The sequence below is a fragment of the Schistocerca gregaria genome, chromosome 4 (assembly GCF_023897955.1).
Source record: "Schistocerca gregaria isolate iqSchGreg1 chromosome 4, iqSchGreg1.2, whole genome shotgun sequence".
Classification (NCBI taxonomy): Eukaryota; Metazoa; Arthropoda; class Insecta; order Orthoptera; family Acrididae; genus Schistocerca; species Schistocerca gregaria.
Window position 1 is genome coordinate 460,391,342 of NC_064923.1, and position 17,876 is coordinate 460,409,217.

Genomic DNA, 17,876 nt, shown 5'->3' on the forward strand with positions numbered 1-17,876 from the left:
TTACTTCTGCCAGTACCTCGTCTCCTACTTTCCAAACTTTACAGAAGCTCTCCTGCGTAACTTGAAGAACTAGCACTCCTGAAAGAAAGGATATTGCGGAGACATGGCTTAGCCACAGCCTGGGGGATGTTTGCAGAATGAGATTTTCACTCTGCAGAAGAGTGTGCGCTGACATGAAACTTCCTGGCAGATTAAAACTAGGTGCCGGTGCGGGACCTTTCATATCAGAGCACACTCCGCTGCAAAGTGAAAATCTCATTCTGGAGGACGGGGCGTGAGTCGTGCTTGGGTAGCTCAGTTGGTAAAGCACTTGCCCACGACAGGCAAATGTCCCAAGTTCGAGTCTAGGTCCGGCACACAGTTTTAATCTGCCAGGAAGTTTCAGAACGTATAGTGTTTTGAAAGGAATTTGTAGCATAAAGAACAACAAATGTCAAATAACGGTTGTGAAGACTAAGGGCCATACAAATCTCCACAAAGAACGTCTTCACAGGAAATTATGTGCGGCAGACAGGAGTGGCCACGATTCCAATAAACACTTTTTTTGTTGTGGGGAAATTTTCCTGTACCTTTTACTTTTGAGTTCTGTATCTTTCGATTCAAAATTTACTGGACTTATATTACGATTTACCTTGAACTGGAATCCTTCCAGTGTAATATTCAGGAACTATACTATCGTTCGCCGGCCGTGGTGGCCGAGCGGTTCGAGGCGCAGATTCGAATCCTGCCTCGGGCATGGATGTGTGTGATGTCGTTAGATTAGTTAGGTTTAGGTAGTTCTAAGTTTTAGGGGACTGATGACCTTAGTCGTTAAGTCTCATAGTGCTCAGACCCACTTGAATCATTTTTTATACTATCGTTCAGTGTTATTCAGTGACTGTCCGATACGTAAAGAAGGAAGATAAAAAGTAACGGGAATATTTCATGATTTAGTTCACCAACATACTTTTCCTGCATTGATTCAGTTTTACTGAAATTTCAGTAATCCTATATATTAATTTTTTAAATATCTGTGTAACGGTTATACCTTTTCCCCTACTTTGCTTCAAAATATACACTGACGGAAGAATAATCGCAACACCAAGAAGTAGTTGCGCTGCTTAAACGACAGTCGGTAGGCGTGTATCTACGTCTGAAAGCTGATGTCTATTCCAATATCGCGCGAGTCGCAAAAGAGTGGCGCTGGCAGCGCCACTACCGGCATGCAGAATAGGTGACACGCTATAACAGCCATGAGCGTTAATTACCTTTGAGTTTGGACATGGCGAGTTCATGTTAGTCAAGAAAGTCCACAAAGACGCCATTATCAACACCTCACTGAATTTGAACCAAGCTGTGTGATAGGGCTATCACAACCTTGATCTTCTTTCTGCGATACTGCCGATGTTGGGCGTATGGCCCTGACGTATCGTACTGCATCTGCAGTAGCAATTTTAACAGCAGTTGGCAGCACAGTTACACAACGAACTGTTACAAATTAGTTACATGACGGACAGCTTCGAGTCAGGTAACCTGTAGCCTGCAGTCTACTGACCCAAAACTACACTCATTTGCGACTTCAGCGGTGTCAAGCTAGAGGTCATTCAAGGGCAAGGTGGAGGTCTGTTGTGTTTTCTGATGAAAACTGGTCCTACCTGTGTGCCAGCGAAAGCTGTTTGTTGGTTAGAAGGAGGCCAGTAGAGGGTCTGAGACACAATGGACCTACACGTGGAGTATGGTATGGGGAGCAATTTTGTTTGACAGCAGGAGCACTAACGTGGTAATCACATGCACACTCTCTCAGAATCTGTACGTAAGTCTGCTGACTCGACATGTTGCGCTACCATTTTTGAACAGCATTCCAGGGGTGTTTTCCAATAGTATAACGCTCACTCTTATACCGCCGTTGTAACCCAACATGCTTTACAGACAGTCAACACGTTGCCTTAGCTAGCTCGATCAGATCCCTCTGCGGTAGAACACATGTAGGACACCATCGGACTACGACTCCACTGTCATCCACAAACAGCATTAATCATTCCTGTATAGACCGACCAAGTGGAACAACTGTGGAACTCAATCCCGATAACAGACATCCGACACCTTTACATGCTTGCTTTCATTGTTCTGGCAGTTACACCTATTATTAATGTACTAACATTTCACATTTTCAAGGGGTTATCTCGCCCTTACATTACCGCTTATCTTGCAAAGTTAATTACTTAAGTATGTTACCTAGACAAATGTATGCCCAAAATGTCATTGCCCTACAGTAATTACACCACTGGCCATTAAAATTGCTACACCACGAAGATGATGTGCTACAGACGCGAAATTTAACCGACAGGAAGAAGATGCGGTGATATGCAAATGATTAGCTTTACAGAGCATTCAAACAAGGTTGGCGCCGGTAGAGACACCTACAACGTAGTGACATGAGGAAAGTTTCCAACCAATTTCTCATACACAAACAGCAGTTGACCGCCGTTGCATGGTGTAACGCTGTTGTGAAGCCTCGTGTATGGAGGACAAATGCGTATCATCATGTTTCCGACTTTGATAAAGGTCGGATTGTAGCCTATCGCGATTGCGGTTTATCGTGACGCGGCATTGTTGCTCGCGTTCGTCGAGACCCAATGACTGTTAGCAGAATATGGAATCGGTGGGTTCAGGAGAGTAATACGGAACGCCGTGCTGGATCCCAACGGCCTCGTATCACTAGCACTCGAGATGACAGACATCCGCATGGCTGTAACGGATCGTACAGCCACGTCCCTGAGTCAACAGATGGGGACGTTTGCAAGACAACAACCATCTGCACCAACAGTTCGATGACGTTTGCAGAAGCATGGACTATCAGCTCGGACACATGACTGCGGTTACCCTTGACGCTGCATCACAGACAGGAGCGCCTGCGATGGTGTACTCAACGACGAACCTGGGTGCACGAATGGCGAAACGTAATTTTTAGAATGAATCCAAGTTGTGTTTACAGCATCATGATTGTCGCATCCCTGTTTGGCGACATCGCTGTAAACGCACATTGAAAGCGTGAATGCGTCATCGCCATACTGGCGCATCACGGGGCGTGATGGTGTGGGGTGCCATTGGTTACACGTCTCGGTCGCCCCTTGTTCGCATTGACGGAACTTTGAACAGTGGACGTTACATTTCAGATTTGTTACAACCCGTGGCTCTTCTCTTCATTCGATCCCTGCGAAACCCTACATTTCAGCAGGATAATGCACGACTGCATGTTTCAGGTCCTGTACGGGCCTTTCTGGATACAGAAAATGTTCGACTGCTGCCCTGGACAGCACATTCTTCAGATCTGTCACCAATTGAAAACGTCTGGTCAATGGTGGCCGAGCAACTGGCTCGTCACAATATGCCAGTCACTACTCTTGATGAACTGTGGTATCGTGTTGAAGCTGCATGTGCAGTTGTACCTGTACACGCCATCCAACCTCTGTTTGACTGAATACCTAAAAGTATCAAGGCCGTTCTTACGGCCAGAGGTGGTTGTTCCTGGTACTGATTTCTCAATATCTAAAGACCTAAACTGCTTGAATATGTAATCACATGTCAGTTCTAGTATAATATATTTGTCCAATGAATACCCGTTTATCATCTGCATTTCTTCTTGGTGTAGCAATTTTAATGGCCAGTAGTGTATTCTTTGGTGTTGTGATTTCTTTCCCATCAGTGTAAGCTAAACTCAGTTAAATATGTGATGGGCTAAGCTGTCAGACAGCAAGGGGGGAGCGTAATGGTAACTTTCACACCAGGAAATTGGGAGGACATCTGTCTAGTGGATGAGCCCACATGCGGAATTAACTGTTCGGTATTTGATTGACCTGTCTGCGCACTTCACTTAGTCTTAATGATTTGTGGAACATAGTGAACTAAGCATATGGTCGACTGACATTGTATCATCCCAACAGGTGTCCCCCGTGTACCTGGCCGACATCGCGGAGGACAGGATGCGCGGCCTGCTGGTCACCATGGGCTCGCTTATGAGCAGCGTCGGCAGTCTCCTGACCAACGCCGTCGCTCCCTACGTGTCGTTCTTCACCCTGTGCGAGGTCCTGATGATCTTCCCTGTCGTCTTCGTGGCCGCCTTCTGGTGGATGCCCGAGAGTCCGTACTTCTTGGTAGTCAAAGGGCGCACTCAGGAGGCTGAGAGAGCGTTGATGAGGCTGAGGGGCAAGGACTCTGCGAAGGACGTGAGCGGCGAGGTGGAGTCCATCCAGAGGGTGATCCAGGAGGAGTCGAAGAACCGCAGAGGCGCCGCCGACGGCCTGCGGGAACTCAGAAGCAGCGCTGTTGCTCGCAAAGCTTTTGCGGTGAGTAATACAAAGTGAGTAGCACTGTGGTTCCCAACATGGGGGTCATTATCCTGTAAGGGGTAAAATGAAATTTTCTGAGGGGTAAAAACCGAACGTTGCAGACACGGAACTAAATTGTTTTCAAAAGGTCATTACTATTATAATAATTTTGTAAGGCTCTGGTACTGATTATGTAAGTTATCAATAATTACTTTTTCTCAATTAGTAGCAGTAACGCGGCGGAGGTTACAGGTTCCTCATATAATCCAATCACTACACATATATGTCGTACTTTGCTCCGCACGTCGTTGATGATAAAAATGAGAGAGATACGTAACAAATGCTAACTATCTCAAGAAAATGTCTTCCCCAACTTGTAGATAGTACCTGTAGTAGACCAGAAATTGCTTCATTACTCGCTTCGAAGCGGAAAAAATAATTAACTGACAGCACGACATAGCAGTAACTGCGTAAGGGCTACCATAGTGGTGGACACAATTTTATTACTATTGTTATTGTTACTATTTGATTGGTTAGACACAAAGCATTAACAGCGTGAAGTCATCCAATTTGTGAAGTGATAAGTATGGTGCACACATCTCAACTTGTTTGATTTTAAATGGTGTTGCGGTGTGCAGGTCAAGAAAGTGTTGCAACAAAGAGGAGTGTTCGAGGGGAAGACCGTCTTGCAACAAGTGTGTACCCACACTGTGGACAGCTAGCTTTCTTTTCTGAGAAGGAGTTGTGGTAGCACTTGCAATGCACCAAGAACCCCTTCGCCATTTATTCTAACACACACACACACACACACACACACACACACACACACACACACACACAAACACACACACACACACACACACACGCACACGCACAAACTAAATATAATTCATCCTTCATCATTCTAAATATAAGTGTTCCAAGAAAAGTCTTTCATTGTACAGTTTATTTAATTGCTACAGTAGGTGATAACGTGGGGAGGAGGGAGTAACAAATTTAGGGGGGGAGGGGGGAGGAAGGGCCTGAATACAATCTTATGTCTGATTGCTCTCAGGGGTATAGGTCTAAGAAAGGTAGGCAACCAGTGGCCTAGTAAGTTAGTGGTTCCGATAAATGCACTAATTGCTCTTATCATGTGCTTCAAGCCAGAATGTTGGTGAGTTCACTGTATCTTCCCAAAACAGACCATGTGGAAACATTACACTGTACTGATACTAAAATGTAGACTTTCACGGCCGGAAATATCATGTCCATTATAATTATCCGGGCTGTTATGCCACGGTCGGTTGATGAATTTTGTCTCAATTCCCAACGTTTCGTCTCCGACTGCGGGAGACATCTTCAAGGGGGTCCGTAGGTCCAACACATCCACTGGCTCAGTCAGTAGCGAGCCAGTGGGTGTGTTGGACCTACGGACCTCCTTGAAGATGTCTCCCGCTCAGAATGGTTGCTGTATTGTAGCTGACCATAATGGTATGCCTCATTAGCGGAGTATGGATGTATATGTATGTGACCTTAGAGCCAGGTATACTGACTGAGACAGAGTGAACTGGCGTCCATATTGCGCCGTAAGGGCTGCCTTGAAAAATAAGGCCCTCTAAATCTATGGGACGCTAATCCTCGATCCTTCTTACATCAGTTTAGTCACTGGACGTCAATTTTGGAAAACTTCACGGCGCCGCAAGCAATTCTTTAGAGATGAAGCACTCAACCTTGATCAATGCAGAGACTTTGCACAGATCCTCGTAACATGTTATCTATAAGAATCACTGTTGCTTTGGCAAGTTTCCTGAGGTATTGGCAAGGACCTCTCCCACTGTCGCAGGTGGTCGCCACGCTCACCACGCTGAACATCTTCTGCGGCAGCCCTGCCATGGGCGCGTACGCGACGCAGATCTTCCTGTGGAGCGGCAGCTCGCTGGACCCCGACGTGTCGACCATCATAGTGAACTCGATCCAGACGATCTCCTCCCTAAGTTCGTCGCTGCTGGTGGACTGCACCGGTCGTCGACCACTGCTGATGTTGTCCTACACAGGCAGCTCGATTTTTATGATTGCTGAGGGAATCTACTTCTACCTCATGGACCATGGCAGCGATGAACTCGTGGAGAGCCTCTACTGGTTGCCTCTCACAGCTCTAATTTCATTCCACGTAAGTGTCCCCAGTATATAATTTCGCTTGCAAAACTTTGAACTTGACAGTGTGCATTACGTCAAGTTAAGTAGGCTATACTAGATTAGTGATGTAGCAACAGCAGCCTCTGTACACATAGCCGATAATACGGTTTTATATATGAAACTGGTATCTGTACAGATACCACTGGTGATGTTGCAGCTTTCTAAGAATGAAATTACAGTGAAATCGGACCTTTAGCTGCGTACAGGCGTTGATAAATATCAAAGGAGGTCCCGGGTTCGAGTCCCAGTAGGGGCACACATTTTTAAACTGCCCCTGTTGATATTTATCAACGCCTGTAAGCAGCTAAAGGTCTGATTTCATTGTAATTTCAAAATTCAATATGGTTTTCTGTTACATCTCGTAAATATAAGCTATTGAAACAAGAGCATAATGACGTAAATATAAGCATAGCGAAAAACTTGATTTCGATAATGGAACAAAGATGTACGGAAAATACGCATTTTATGATGATCGTTATCTTGAAACAATACGGTACATAATTTACAAATTACGTAGTAACCGAGATTTAACTTCTTGCTCTACGTCTTACACTGCTGGAAATTGAAATAATAACACCGTGAATTCATTGTCCCAAGAAGGGGAAACTTTATTGACACATTCCTGGGGTCAGATACATCACATGATCACACTGACAGAACCACAGGCACATAGACACAGGCAACAGAGCATGCACAATGTCGGCACTAGTACAGTGTATATCCACCTTCCGCAGCAATGCAGGCTGCTATTCTCCCATGGAGACGATCGTAGAGATGCTGGATGTAGTCCTGTGGAACGGCTTGCCATGCCATTTCCACCTGGCGCCTCAGTTGGACCAGCGTTCGTGCTGGACGTGCAGACCGCGTGAGACGACGCTTCATCCAGTCCCAAACATGCTCAATGGGGGACAGATCCGGAGATCCTGCTGGCCAGGGTAGTTGACTTACACCTTCTAGGGCACGTTGGGTGGCACGGGATACATGCGGTCGTGCATTGTCCTGTTGGAACAGCAAGTTCCCTTGCCGGTCTAGGAATGGTAGAACGATGGGTTCGATGACGGTTTGGATGTACCGTGCACTATTCAGTGTCCCCTCGACGATCACCAGAGGTGTATGGCCAGTGTAGGAGATCGCTCACCACACCATGATGCCGGGCGTTGGCCCTGTGTGCCTCGGTCGTATGCAGTCCTGATTGTGGCGCTCACCTGCACGGTGCCAAACACGCATACGACCATCATTGGCGCCAAGGCACAAGCGACTCTCATCGCTGAAGACGACACGTCTCCATTCGTCCCTCCATTCACGCCTGTCGCGACACCACTGGAGGCTGGCTGCACGATGTTGGGGCGTGAGCGGAAGACGGCCTAACGGTGTGCGGGACCGTAGCCCAGTTTCATCGAGACGGTTGCGAATGGTCCTCGCCGATACCCCAGGAGCAACAGTGTCCCTAATTTGCTGGGAAGTGGCGGTGCGGTCCCCTAGGGCACTGCGTAGGATCCTACGGTCTTGGCGTGCATCCGTGCATCGCTGCGGTCCGGTCCCAGGTCGACCGGCACGTGCACCTTCAGCCAACCACTGGCGGCAACATCGATGTACTGTGGAGACCTCACGCCCCACGTGTTGAGCAATTCGGCGGTACGTCCACCCGGCCTCCCGCATGCCCACTATACACCCTCGCTCAAAGTCCGTCAACTGCACATACGGTTCACGTCGACGCTGTCGCGGCATGCTACCAGTGTTAAAGACTGCGATGGACCTCCGTATGCCACGGCTAACTGGCTGACACTGACGGCGGCGGTGCACAAATGCTGCGCAGCTAGCGCCATTCGACGGCCAACACCGCGGTTCCTGGTGTGTCCACTGTGCCGTGCGTGTGATCATTGCTTGTACAGCCCTCTCGCAGTGTCCGGAGCAAGTAAGGTGGGTCTGACACACCGGTGTCAATGTGTTCTTTTTTCCATTTCCAGGGGTGTATAATGATAATGATGTAATGAATAACCGATATTCGTAGTTTTTAACTCACCAAGTTACCGTGACAGTGGCGCAATTCTGTCCAGTTTCCCATCGTCACTGTTGTCGGAAACGTCAAAACCGTCTTCATCGTCAATAATAAGACAAATTGTTAGCTGTTCATGGTCACTAACGATACTTTCATTGTCTATTCCGGAGAAATAAGTTTTTCGACGTGCTCGACCTTTTTCCTCCATTGTTGCAAGAGCTCCAAGCAATTGCCATTCCACCTCTGTTATTGTAAAGGACTTGTTATTCTTCCTCACCCGTGCGTTCACATCATTTCATACTAACACAGTGGAGTTGATATGGCAGTGATATCGTGGCAACCTTATGCAGTCTGACGGTGCTCCTCAGCAATTCCGTCTACTTGTAACTTGCACTGTAGGCTTCTTTTTTAACCACTCTTGTGGTTGGGGCTCTGTTCGGAATCACTAAATGAAAAGGAACATTGTCTGTTACAGTTGTTGTAGGTGCAGGTAACTATGTTGATAGGTTCCTGAACCACACAATAAAACGTGCGTGGTTCATGTTAACATGATAATCAACTGCCTGGAGCACAATCAATTTAGCTTCTCTTTCCGTTGGACGATAATCGCTATTGGCTGGAGTGTCACTCATCCAGCACTTCCTGACGCCTTCCCCAGCGTTAACCCACGTTTCGCCTAGCCGTATTATTGAATGAATGTCTTTTCCCACAATGTTGTGTCAGAATATGCTTCGAAGCGTAACAATGTGCGCCTTTTATGACAGTATTTCGCGTCTTTATAGCGCTTTGTGTTGGAAACTCATACTTTTCAGTACAATTTTCGTACGTTTTCCCGCTCCTGGAAAGTGCACTTCCTTCTAACGACACGGTTAACATTGCTAAGATAGTATACTCGTTCCTACTGTAGTAAGTGTAATGTACTTCCGACTTGCATCGGTCTGGAAAGACGGGGTGAGGCTGGTATTTCTCCTTTCCAGGACGCAGTGAAAATATATCTGATCCAGTCGCCTCGGCATTTTGTCGGCTCACGTCTGCATCTTGCAACTTTTGCAATAACACTCCCTTACTTACTAGTGTTCTTGCACTAATTCGAAGAGTTTTTGGTGTGAGTTCCTCAACTTTATCGGCAGGAATTGATGGCTGTCCATCAATACTAACGCATTCTTCCTCCTGCTCGTGAAACTAACGAGTTGTCCGTAGTAACTCCAGTGTCTGGCTGTTTAGAGGTAAAACACAACGAAACTAAACACAGTATAACGCAGGCACTCGTTGTTTATGTCAAAACAAAAAATGTGCCAATACGGGAACTTCTACGTCACTACCGGCAACTATTACTGCTCAGGGGCTGGTTAGCGCGCCAGCCCTAGCGCCTCGTGCTACTCGTTTTTGACTAGTTAAACCGTTGTGCTGCCGAGGCCAAAGTGTCAGCGGCCTGGGATTAAACCATTACATACCCTGAAAACTTGAAGTCCGCAAGACGGCAACTACATCCACCACGGGGGTTGAACTTGATGGCACATTCTACTGCGGTCGATCTCAATTAAGAATTGTTTACGGACATATTTCTGACGGAAGAAACTTTTCTCAATATCTGATCTGTTAGGGAAAGAGAAGAAGGATCGTGCAGTTCCAGAATCCCGGACTGTATGCCATTGTCCTTGGTTTAAGCTAAAACATCTGCAGAGTGTTGTATGTATAAGGGGCGATCAAAAAATTTCCGGTCGAGGGCGTTGCTGCAGCGTATATTCAACAAAGCACAACGCTGTTGCGTGTATTTAAGCACCGACATGTAAGCAAGGGATTAGTGTATGATTCTTGCCTTTCCGACGTGGGTGTGGTAAATGCGGAAACGCGAACTTTGGCGACGTCATTGCGAAATGCGTCAAAACAAGACCAACGCGCTACTGAAGTTTCTTGGCTACCGAAGGACAACCACTAGTATACCATTGTGGAGAACGAAGAATATGTGAGGGGCAGCATGTTTGTCAAAAACCACAGTTGTGCAATGTTGCACTAAGGGGTGCTGCTGCTACGTGAAAAGCCTCGACGTCATTTGAAAATGTTGTAACTCCGAAGTTAAGCTGACTCAACTGGAAGGCACTCGAGCACCTGCCCTATAGTCTTGATCTTTCCGAATGAGATTATGAGACCTTAGGTTGCTTAAAAAGGCCTTTAAGGATACACTACTCCAGTTGCACGAGGATGTGCAGCAAGCAGTTATGGAATTCTTCAAACAACGGGACGCTGTGTTTTGCCAAACGGGTATCTTCAGTCTGGTTCGTCCGTGGGATGATTGCCTCAATGCTCATGACAGTTTCGCCTGATTGGCATACCGATTCTGGACATCCTTATAGTATGATGACAACTTGCTGGGTTGGGACGCATACCAATGTGGCGCCTTTGGTTCATTTCCGTTTTTTTTATTTTTGAGTCCTCAGTCTTCTGACTGGATTCACGCAGCCCTACACGAACTCCTCTCCTGTACCAACCTCTTCATCTCAGAGTAGCACTTAAAAACTAGTCCTCAATTATTTGCTGGATGTATAGCAATCTCTGTCGTCCTCTACAGTTTTTGCCCTCTCGTACTAAGGAAGTCATTCCCTGATGTCTTAATAGACGTCCTATCATCTTGTCCCTTCTCCTCGTCAGTGTTTCCCAAATATTCCTTTCCCCTCCGATTCTGCGCAGGACCTACTCATCCCATACCTTATCAGTCCATAAAATTTCCTGCATTCGTCTGTAGCGCCAAATCTCAAAAACTGCGATTCTCTTCTGTTCCGGTTTTCCCACAGTCCATGTTTCACTACCATACAATGCGATGCTCCTAACGTACATTCCCAGGAACTTCTTTCTCAAATTAAGGCCTATGTTTGATGCTAGTAGACTCCTCTTGGCCAGGAATGCCCTTATTTGTCAATGTTAGTCTGCTTTTAATGTTCTCCTTGCTCATCTCCGTCCGTCATTGGTTATTTTGCTGCCTAGGTAATAAAATTCCTTAACTTCATCTATTTCGTCACCATCAATCCCGATGTTAAGTTTTTTACTGTTCTCATTTCCGCTACTTCTCATTAAGTTCATCTTTCCTCGATTTACTCTCAGTTCATATTCTGTACTCATTAGACTTTTCATTCCGTTCAGAAGATCATGTAATTCTTCTTCACTTTCATTCAGGACAGCAGTGTCATCAGCGAATCGTATCATAGGTATCCTTTCACCTCGAATTTCGGATCCAGTCCTGAATCTGTCTTTTATTTCCATCACTGCTTCTTCGATGTACAGGTTGAACGCTAGGGGAGAAGGACTACCTCCCTGTTTTACACCCTTTTCAATCCTGTTATTCTCTCTTGGCTCTTGTACATATTCTGTATCACCCGATTACCCGCCTCTCCCTATAGCTTACCCCCATTTTTCTCAAGATTTTCAACATCTTGCACCATTTATATCGTCGAATGCTTTCTCCAGGTGGACAATTCCTATGAACTTGTCTTGATTTTTCTTCAGTCTTTCCTTCCATGTAACGTCAGAATTGCCTCTCGGGTGCCTTTATTTTTCCTAAAGCCTAACAGATAGTCGTCTAACATATCCTCAACTTTCTTTTCCATTCTTCTGTGTATTATTCTTGTCAGCAATTCGGATGCATGACCTGTTGAGCTGATAATTCTCGCACTTGTCAGACCTTGCAATCTTCGGAATTGTGTAGATGATATTTTTCCGAAAGTCAGATGGATAGTGGTTTTGTTACCAATTCACCTTATGATTTTAGAAATTCTGATAGAATGCCTTATTTGACTTTAAGTCTTCCCAACCTATTTCCAAATTATGATTCTAATACTTTATCTCCGATCTGTTGTAAATGGACTCCTGTTTCTTCTTCTACTACGTCACACCAATCTTCACCCTCATAGAGGCCTTGAGTATAATGTTTCCACATACCGCACTCTCCTCTACATTTAGCAGTGGGATTCCTACTGCACCCTTAATGTTAGCGGCCTTGCTATTAATTTCACCGAAGCTTGTTTTGACTTTCCTGCACACTGAGTCAGTCCTTCCGACAATCGTTTCTTTTTCGATTTTTTCACATTTTTCATGCAGCCACTTCGTCTTAGGTTCCAAACACTTCCTGTTTATTTCATTTCTCAGTTACTTGTATTTCTGCACTCCTGAATTTTCCTGAACATTTTGGTACTTCATTCTTTCATGGATCAACTGAAGTATTTCTTCTGCTACCCATGGTGTCTTAGCATTTACCTTTCGTGTTCCTTTGTTTGTGATTGCCATTTTTAGAGATGTCCATACTTTTCGGCTGTACTGTCTACTGAGCTATTCCTTATTGTCGTATCTCGCAATTCCATAGTTCTTCTGTATCCCACTTCCTCATGTATCGATCCTTCCTGACTAATCTCTTTAACTTCAGCCTACTCTTCATCAGTACTGCATTGTGATTTGAATCTATATCTGCTCCTGGGGACGCGCTGACGTCCAGTACTTGATTTCGGAATCTCTGTCTGTCCATGATGTAATATAATTGAAATCTTCTTGTATCACCCAGCCTTTCCCAAGTGTACCTCCTCCTCTCGTAATTCTTGAACAGAGTACTTGCTATTACTGAAGTTTATTAGGAAGTAAATTAGTCTTTCTCCTCTCTTATTTCTTGTTCCAAGCCCATATTCTCCGGTAACCTTTTCTTCTACTCCTTCCCCTACAACTACATTCAAGCCCCCATGGCTATTAGAGTTTCATCTCCCTTTACATGCTGTATTACCCTTTAGTACCCCCACATACTTTTTCGATCTCTTCATCTTCAGCTTGCGACCCCGGCATGTATACCCGAACTACAGTAGTCGGTGTTGGTTAGCTGGCGATTCTGATAAGAACAACGCTATTACTGAAATGTTCATAGTAACACACTCTCTGCCTTACCTTCCCATTCATAACGAATACTTTTCTCGTTATAACATTTTCTGCTGCTGTAGATATTACGCTATATTTATCTGACCACAAATCCTTGTCTTCTTTCTATTGAACTTCACTGTATACCTAGATTGAGCCTTTGCATTTCGCTTTTCAGATTTTATAGCTTCCCTATCACGTTCAAGATTCTGACATTCCACGCCCCGACTCGTAGAATGTTATCCTTTCGTTGGTTATTCAATCATTTTCAATTCCTTACAACAACAAAAAACACAATGTTAGGTTGCGGCAGCACTCTTCTCAACCATGCACGTTGTGCAAATAGACACTTTGTAACCTCCCCAGAATAAAATAATATGAGTAATATTCACATTTAGTGTAACCTCCCAACAGAAAAATGCCTAAACCTCTCAACAGTAATTGCGTAACCTATCAATAATACAATATGACTAGCCTCCAGATAAAAGAATGTGACTCATAGATAACCTTTCAATAATTGACTGTGAATTTAAACTGGTAAATTTTGGACGTCAGCAGTGCTGCGTCATGGCCCTGAAAGGTCATTCTGAATAAATAGAAAATTCTTACCTCAATAAGGTCGCCGGATAACGCATCTGTATCTGCTCCTATAAGAAATTTTTCTGGCACAGCCGAGTGCAATGCTGGATGATATATTTGTCATGTGTAAAAAGAACAACTGATTTTTCTTTGCAATAATCGGAATGACCATGGATTGGAGAAATGAGTAAATTCTTTAAATTGAAATGAATGATTGTCAAAAGTTACTTTTTATGAGAAATATTATTATTAAGAGATTTTTTTAAAACATTTACATGGGACTTGATATAACAATACTACATATGTGCGAAGCTGCATTTACCTTATACTATAACGCTCACGCCCCGCCATCGCTCCACCACGAGCGGCCCAGCCAACACGATACACCAGACTTCTCGCTAGCAACAACTTACTCCTACTGCTACACAGTTCCTACTGCAGTCAACACTGCTCGTTGGTCTCAGATTCTCTTATAGCTTACATATCGCAGGCAGGGCGTGAGCAATCCATCGAAATTACATCTGCTCGACTGCGCTAACAACAAAACCTTTAATCATGGATCTCTTACAACTTGTCATATCATCCTTTTGCTGAACATCCCTACAAATGTCAAGTTCAAATCAAATGGCATATTGAGAACTTTATATTATAGTCTGACAAGTAACAAAAACGTCCTAACAGAACTAAAAATTTTAATCCGAATTGAATGTTAATTTAAACACGGATTTTCGCACGTAACATCATATCTTTGTTGTGAAGCAAATCTAGGACTATAGATAAACCATTTTCCGAACTTGTTTTTTATACTATTATCTTGAAAGAATCGTAAATACTGTTTAGTGTTGATTATTTGTGGAGTGTGATATGTGTTTGAAGTCTTTCAGTTTCCAGTGGCACGCAAAAACTACAAAAATATGAGAATAGTGCCTGCAAATGGTTTTCTGTATTAGCAGAGGTACCATATCTAACAATTTCAGTTAAGGACTAATTGCTGGAGAGTATAGGATAAGAACCGTACTGCTACAGGCTTGAGGAGTTTAGCAACCTGCACTACCTAGGTATTACGACAAACTAATTATAAACTGGAGTATACACTAAATACGTTCTACAGTATTATTTATTTTATAATTAGATGTAAATCAATTTTCAGCTTTGTAGGACCTCCTCAGGCAAGTTAAATCTCCATAGATAGTCCACACAACATCAGTTTTTCCAAAGATATATACCAAAAAAATTAGTACATCTTGAAAGAGGAGGTCGATTATGATCAAATGACGGCATATGACACCTGGGGGATAGTAGACTTACTGGTAATGGCTTCGAAGTCATCCGTGAACAGATAGTGTAGTTGCATAGCTAACAGAGCACCTTATAGGTCTACCCTTTAAAAGGGAATGTTCACAGCCAGAAGGCTCAGTGTGTGCAAACGTGTGAAGCAAGCGACCAACGGAGCGAATTTGAAAGGAGTAAAATTATGGCCGTCCGAATGGCAGGATGGTCCTTTCGGAGAAATGACGCAATTGACCCACAAAGTGGACTTTCTGCGTCAGCTGTGCAACTTTGTAGGTATGCGTGGGTACAAGAACACTCTCAAACTTGTAGGCGAGTTTCCCAATGCCCACGCAGGATCATTGTACTGTAAGGTCAGCAGTAACATATCCTACAACTACCACAGCACGGAGATGAGGGATTGTGAGGCCAGACGTGTCAATATGAACTGTAGTGAACCTGTTATTAGCAGTGGAACTACGGGAACGCAAAGCTCTAGCCTAGCATCCACTCACGCCACAGCATCGACGTGCAGGGCTAGACTGGTGCCGTCAGAGGACAACTTGGCAGATGGAATGGCACGCGGTGGTCTTTAGCGATGAAAACGTATTCTGCCTGCACGCAAGTGACTGCCGTTTGCTCGTACGATGTTGACCTGGTGAGTGCTATTTCGTAGAGTGCATTCATCCGTGGCATACAGGCCCCACCCCATAGCCTTACTGTCTGGGGTACGATAGGATTACTGACGAAGCCATCCACATGAAAGTGGGCTTCGTCACTAAACCACGCATGTATGCCCATACTAATTCCCACCCTGCCCCGCGGCCAACCGTGGAGTTTGAACGTCCTAACGGAAATCGTTCAGAAGTTACGTTGATTTTATTTCACATACTTCAGTAACTGCTACCCTGTATCTCTATTAAAAATGATGTGAAGAGTCCCGTTTGAGTGGAAATTCTTATTCTTCCTAGAAAATGATATAAAGAATACAGTTCAGAAAATGAGTTAGCTATAGTTTTTGGTTTTCTCCACAACAGAGATACGTGCAGAAATCCTTGCCAAAATTAACATTCAAGTAGGATGAAAATTGTGGGTTCTATTATAGCTTATTTGATACTTTGCGCTAGAAGTCCTTAACACGCGATTTGACGAAAAGTTTTGTTTGCGCAGAAGTCTTAAAAAAATTTCAGATCGCTCTGAGCACTATGGGACTTAACATCTGAGGTCATCAGTCCTCTAGATCTTAGAACTACTTATACCTAACTAACCTAAGGACATCACACACATTCATGCCTGATGCAGGATTCCAACCTGTGACCGTAGCGGTAGAAGTCTTAAACCCTTCGTCGCCGCTTCTACGTCTAATGCTCGAGCTGCCTCTTTTGGTGCAGCAGCCTGACAAACTTTTGCATCTTTTCTAGCTGCTGTTTAACATCGGCGCCAACGCGCTGATATGGGTGGTGGCCAACGAGCTGGTGCCGGACGGGGTGCGCAGCCTGACCATCTCGTTCATCGCCGTGTGGAACGCGGTGCTCACCTCGGCGACCATCAAGCTCTTCCAGGTGGTGAGATCCGCGCTGGGCACCTACGTCTGCTTCTGGTTCTTCGCGGGCTGCGCCGCCACGGCGCTGCTCTTCACGGTCTTCTTCATCCCGGAGACGAAGGGCCGATCGCTGGAGGAACTCAACACCGAGATGAGGGCTCAGGCCGCTGCGGACCGCGCCAGACACGACGCCAAACACAGATCGTAGGAGAGCCGCGCGGCTTTCATCCGGAATCGCTGCACCAGCAACTGGATGCGCCCAGTGAGCGCCGAGGGTTGCTGCAGTGACAGATGCCGCAGCTATCGAATATAATAAACAGTTTCCATTCTTTGCTGAGAGTACTTCCTTTTGTGTTCTGTATCAGAACCTCAGTGAACTTTCAAAATGATACTTCTGCTTTACGATGGCTTCGCAGTATTTGCTGCTCTTTAAAGCGCGATTACCCGTAGTGAACAATGTAATTGTACACCGTCTGTAGTCGAACATGAATTGTGATCTGGTAAACACTGTACTAGTATCAGCTTTATGCTGATTAACGGTAGAAATAACTTTACCATTACTGTAGATGAACAATGAGCTGAGCTGAAAGAGCAGAAAACGTGTTTTATAATTAACCCAGTATATTCCCAAGATACTCAATATCTCTTTTAGGTTCATTCGTACGACAAGCGCATTTCCAACTGTCCAAGTAATATAATGAGTAGTTTTGTGTTTATTACTTGTGTTTTTGTACCGGAAAGACATTGTGTAATTTTACTGACTTAATAAATTTATATTACTTGTGAATTTCAATCTTAGTTACAAATCCTCCCCATTTTGAATTAACAGATTGCCAGGCAACTAATTTGACGAATCATCTGTTCCAACTTTTTAGAAGATATAAGTTGAACGTAAGATAAACGACACAGCCCTTCCACCACTTAGGCTAAGAGATACACGGTAAGTCAATTACGATATGCGTTTCAATTCTATTAATCTACAGTGCTTGCCAGTCGTTAAATGGCATCATTGTCTTTAGGAGAAGTTATACAAGGAGCTGAAATTCATAGAATACTTTAAGCGCAATGTAAGGACAAGGTGTTTACCACCAGATTGAACTACTCAAAAGCG

At 44.6% G+C, this 17,876-nt stretch overlaps 1 protein-coding gene across 1 annotated transcript in view; it reads left to right on the top strand.

The window, feature by feature from the left end:
* Window positions 1–17,552, top strand: part of LOC126267109 (facilitated trehalose transporter Tret1-like) — a 120,346-nt gene extending 102,794 nt beyond the window's left edge. Inside the window, exons 3-5 of the mRNA XM_049972009.1 lie at window positions 3,924–4,325; window positions 6,133–6,459; window positions 16,644–17,552. Coding sequence (XP_049827966.1) covers window positions 3,924–4,325; window positions 6,133–6,459; window positions 16,644–16,973 — 1,059 coding nt within the window. The 3' untranslated portion in view covers window positions 16,974–17,552. The remainder of the gene's footprint in view (window positions 1–3,923; window positions 4,326–6,132; window positions 6,460–16,643) is intronic.
* Window positions 17,553–17,876: the final 324 nt, after the last annotated feature.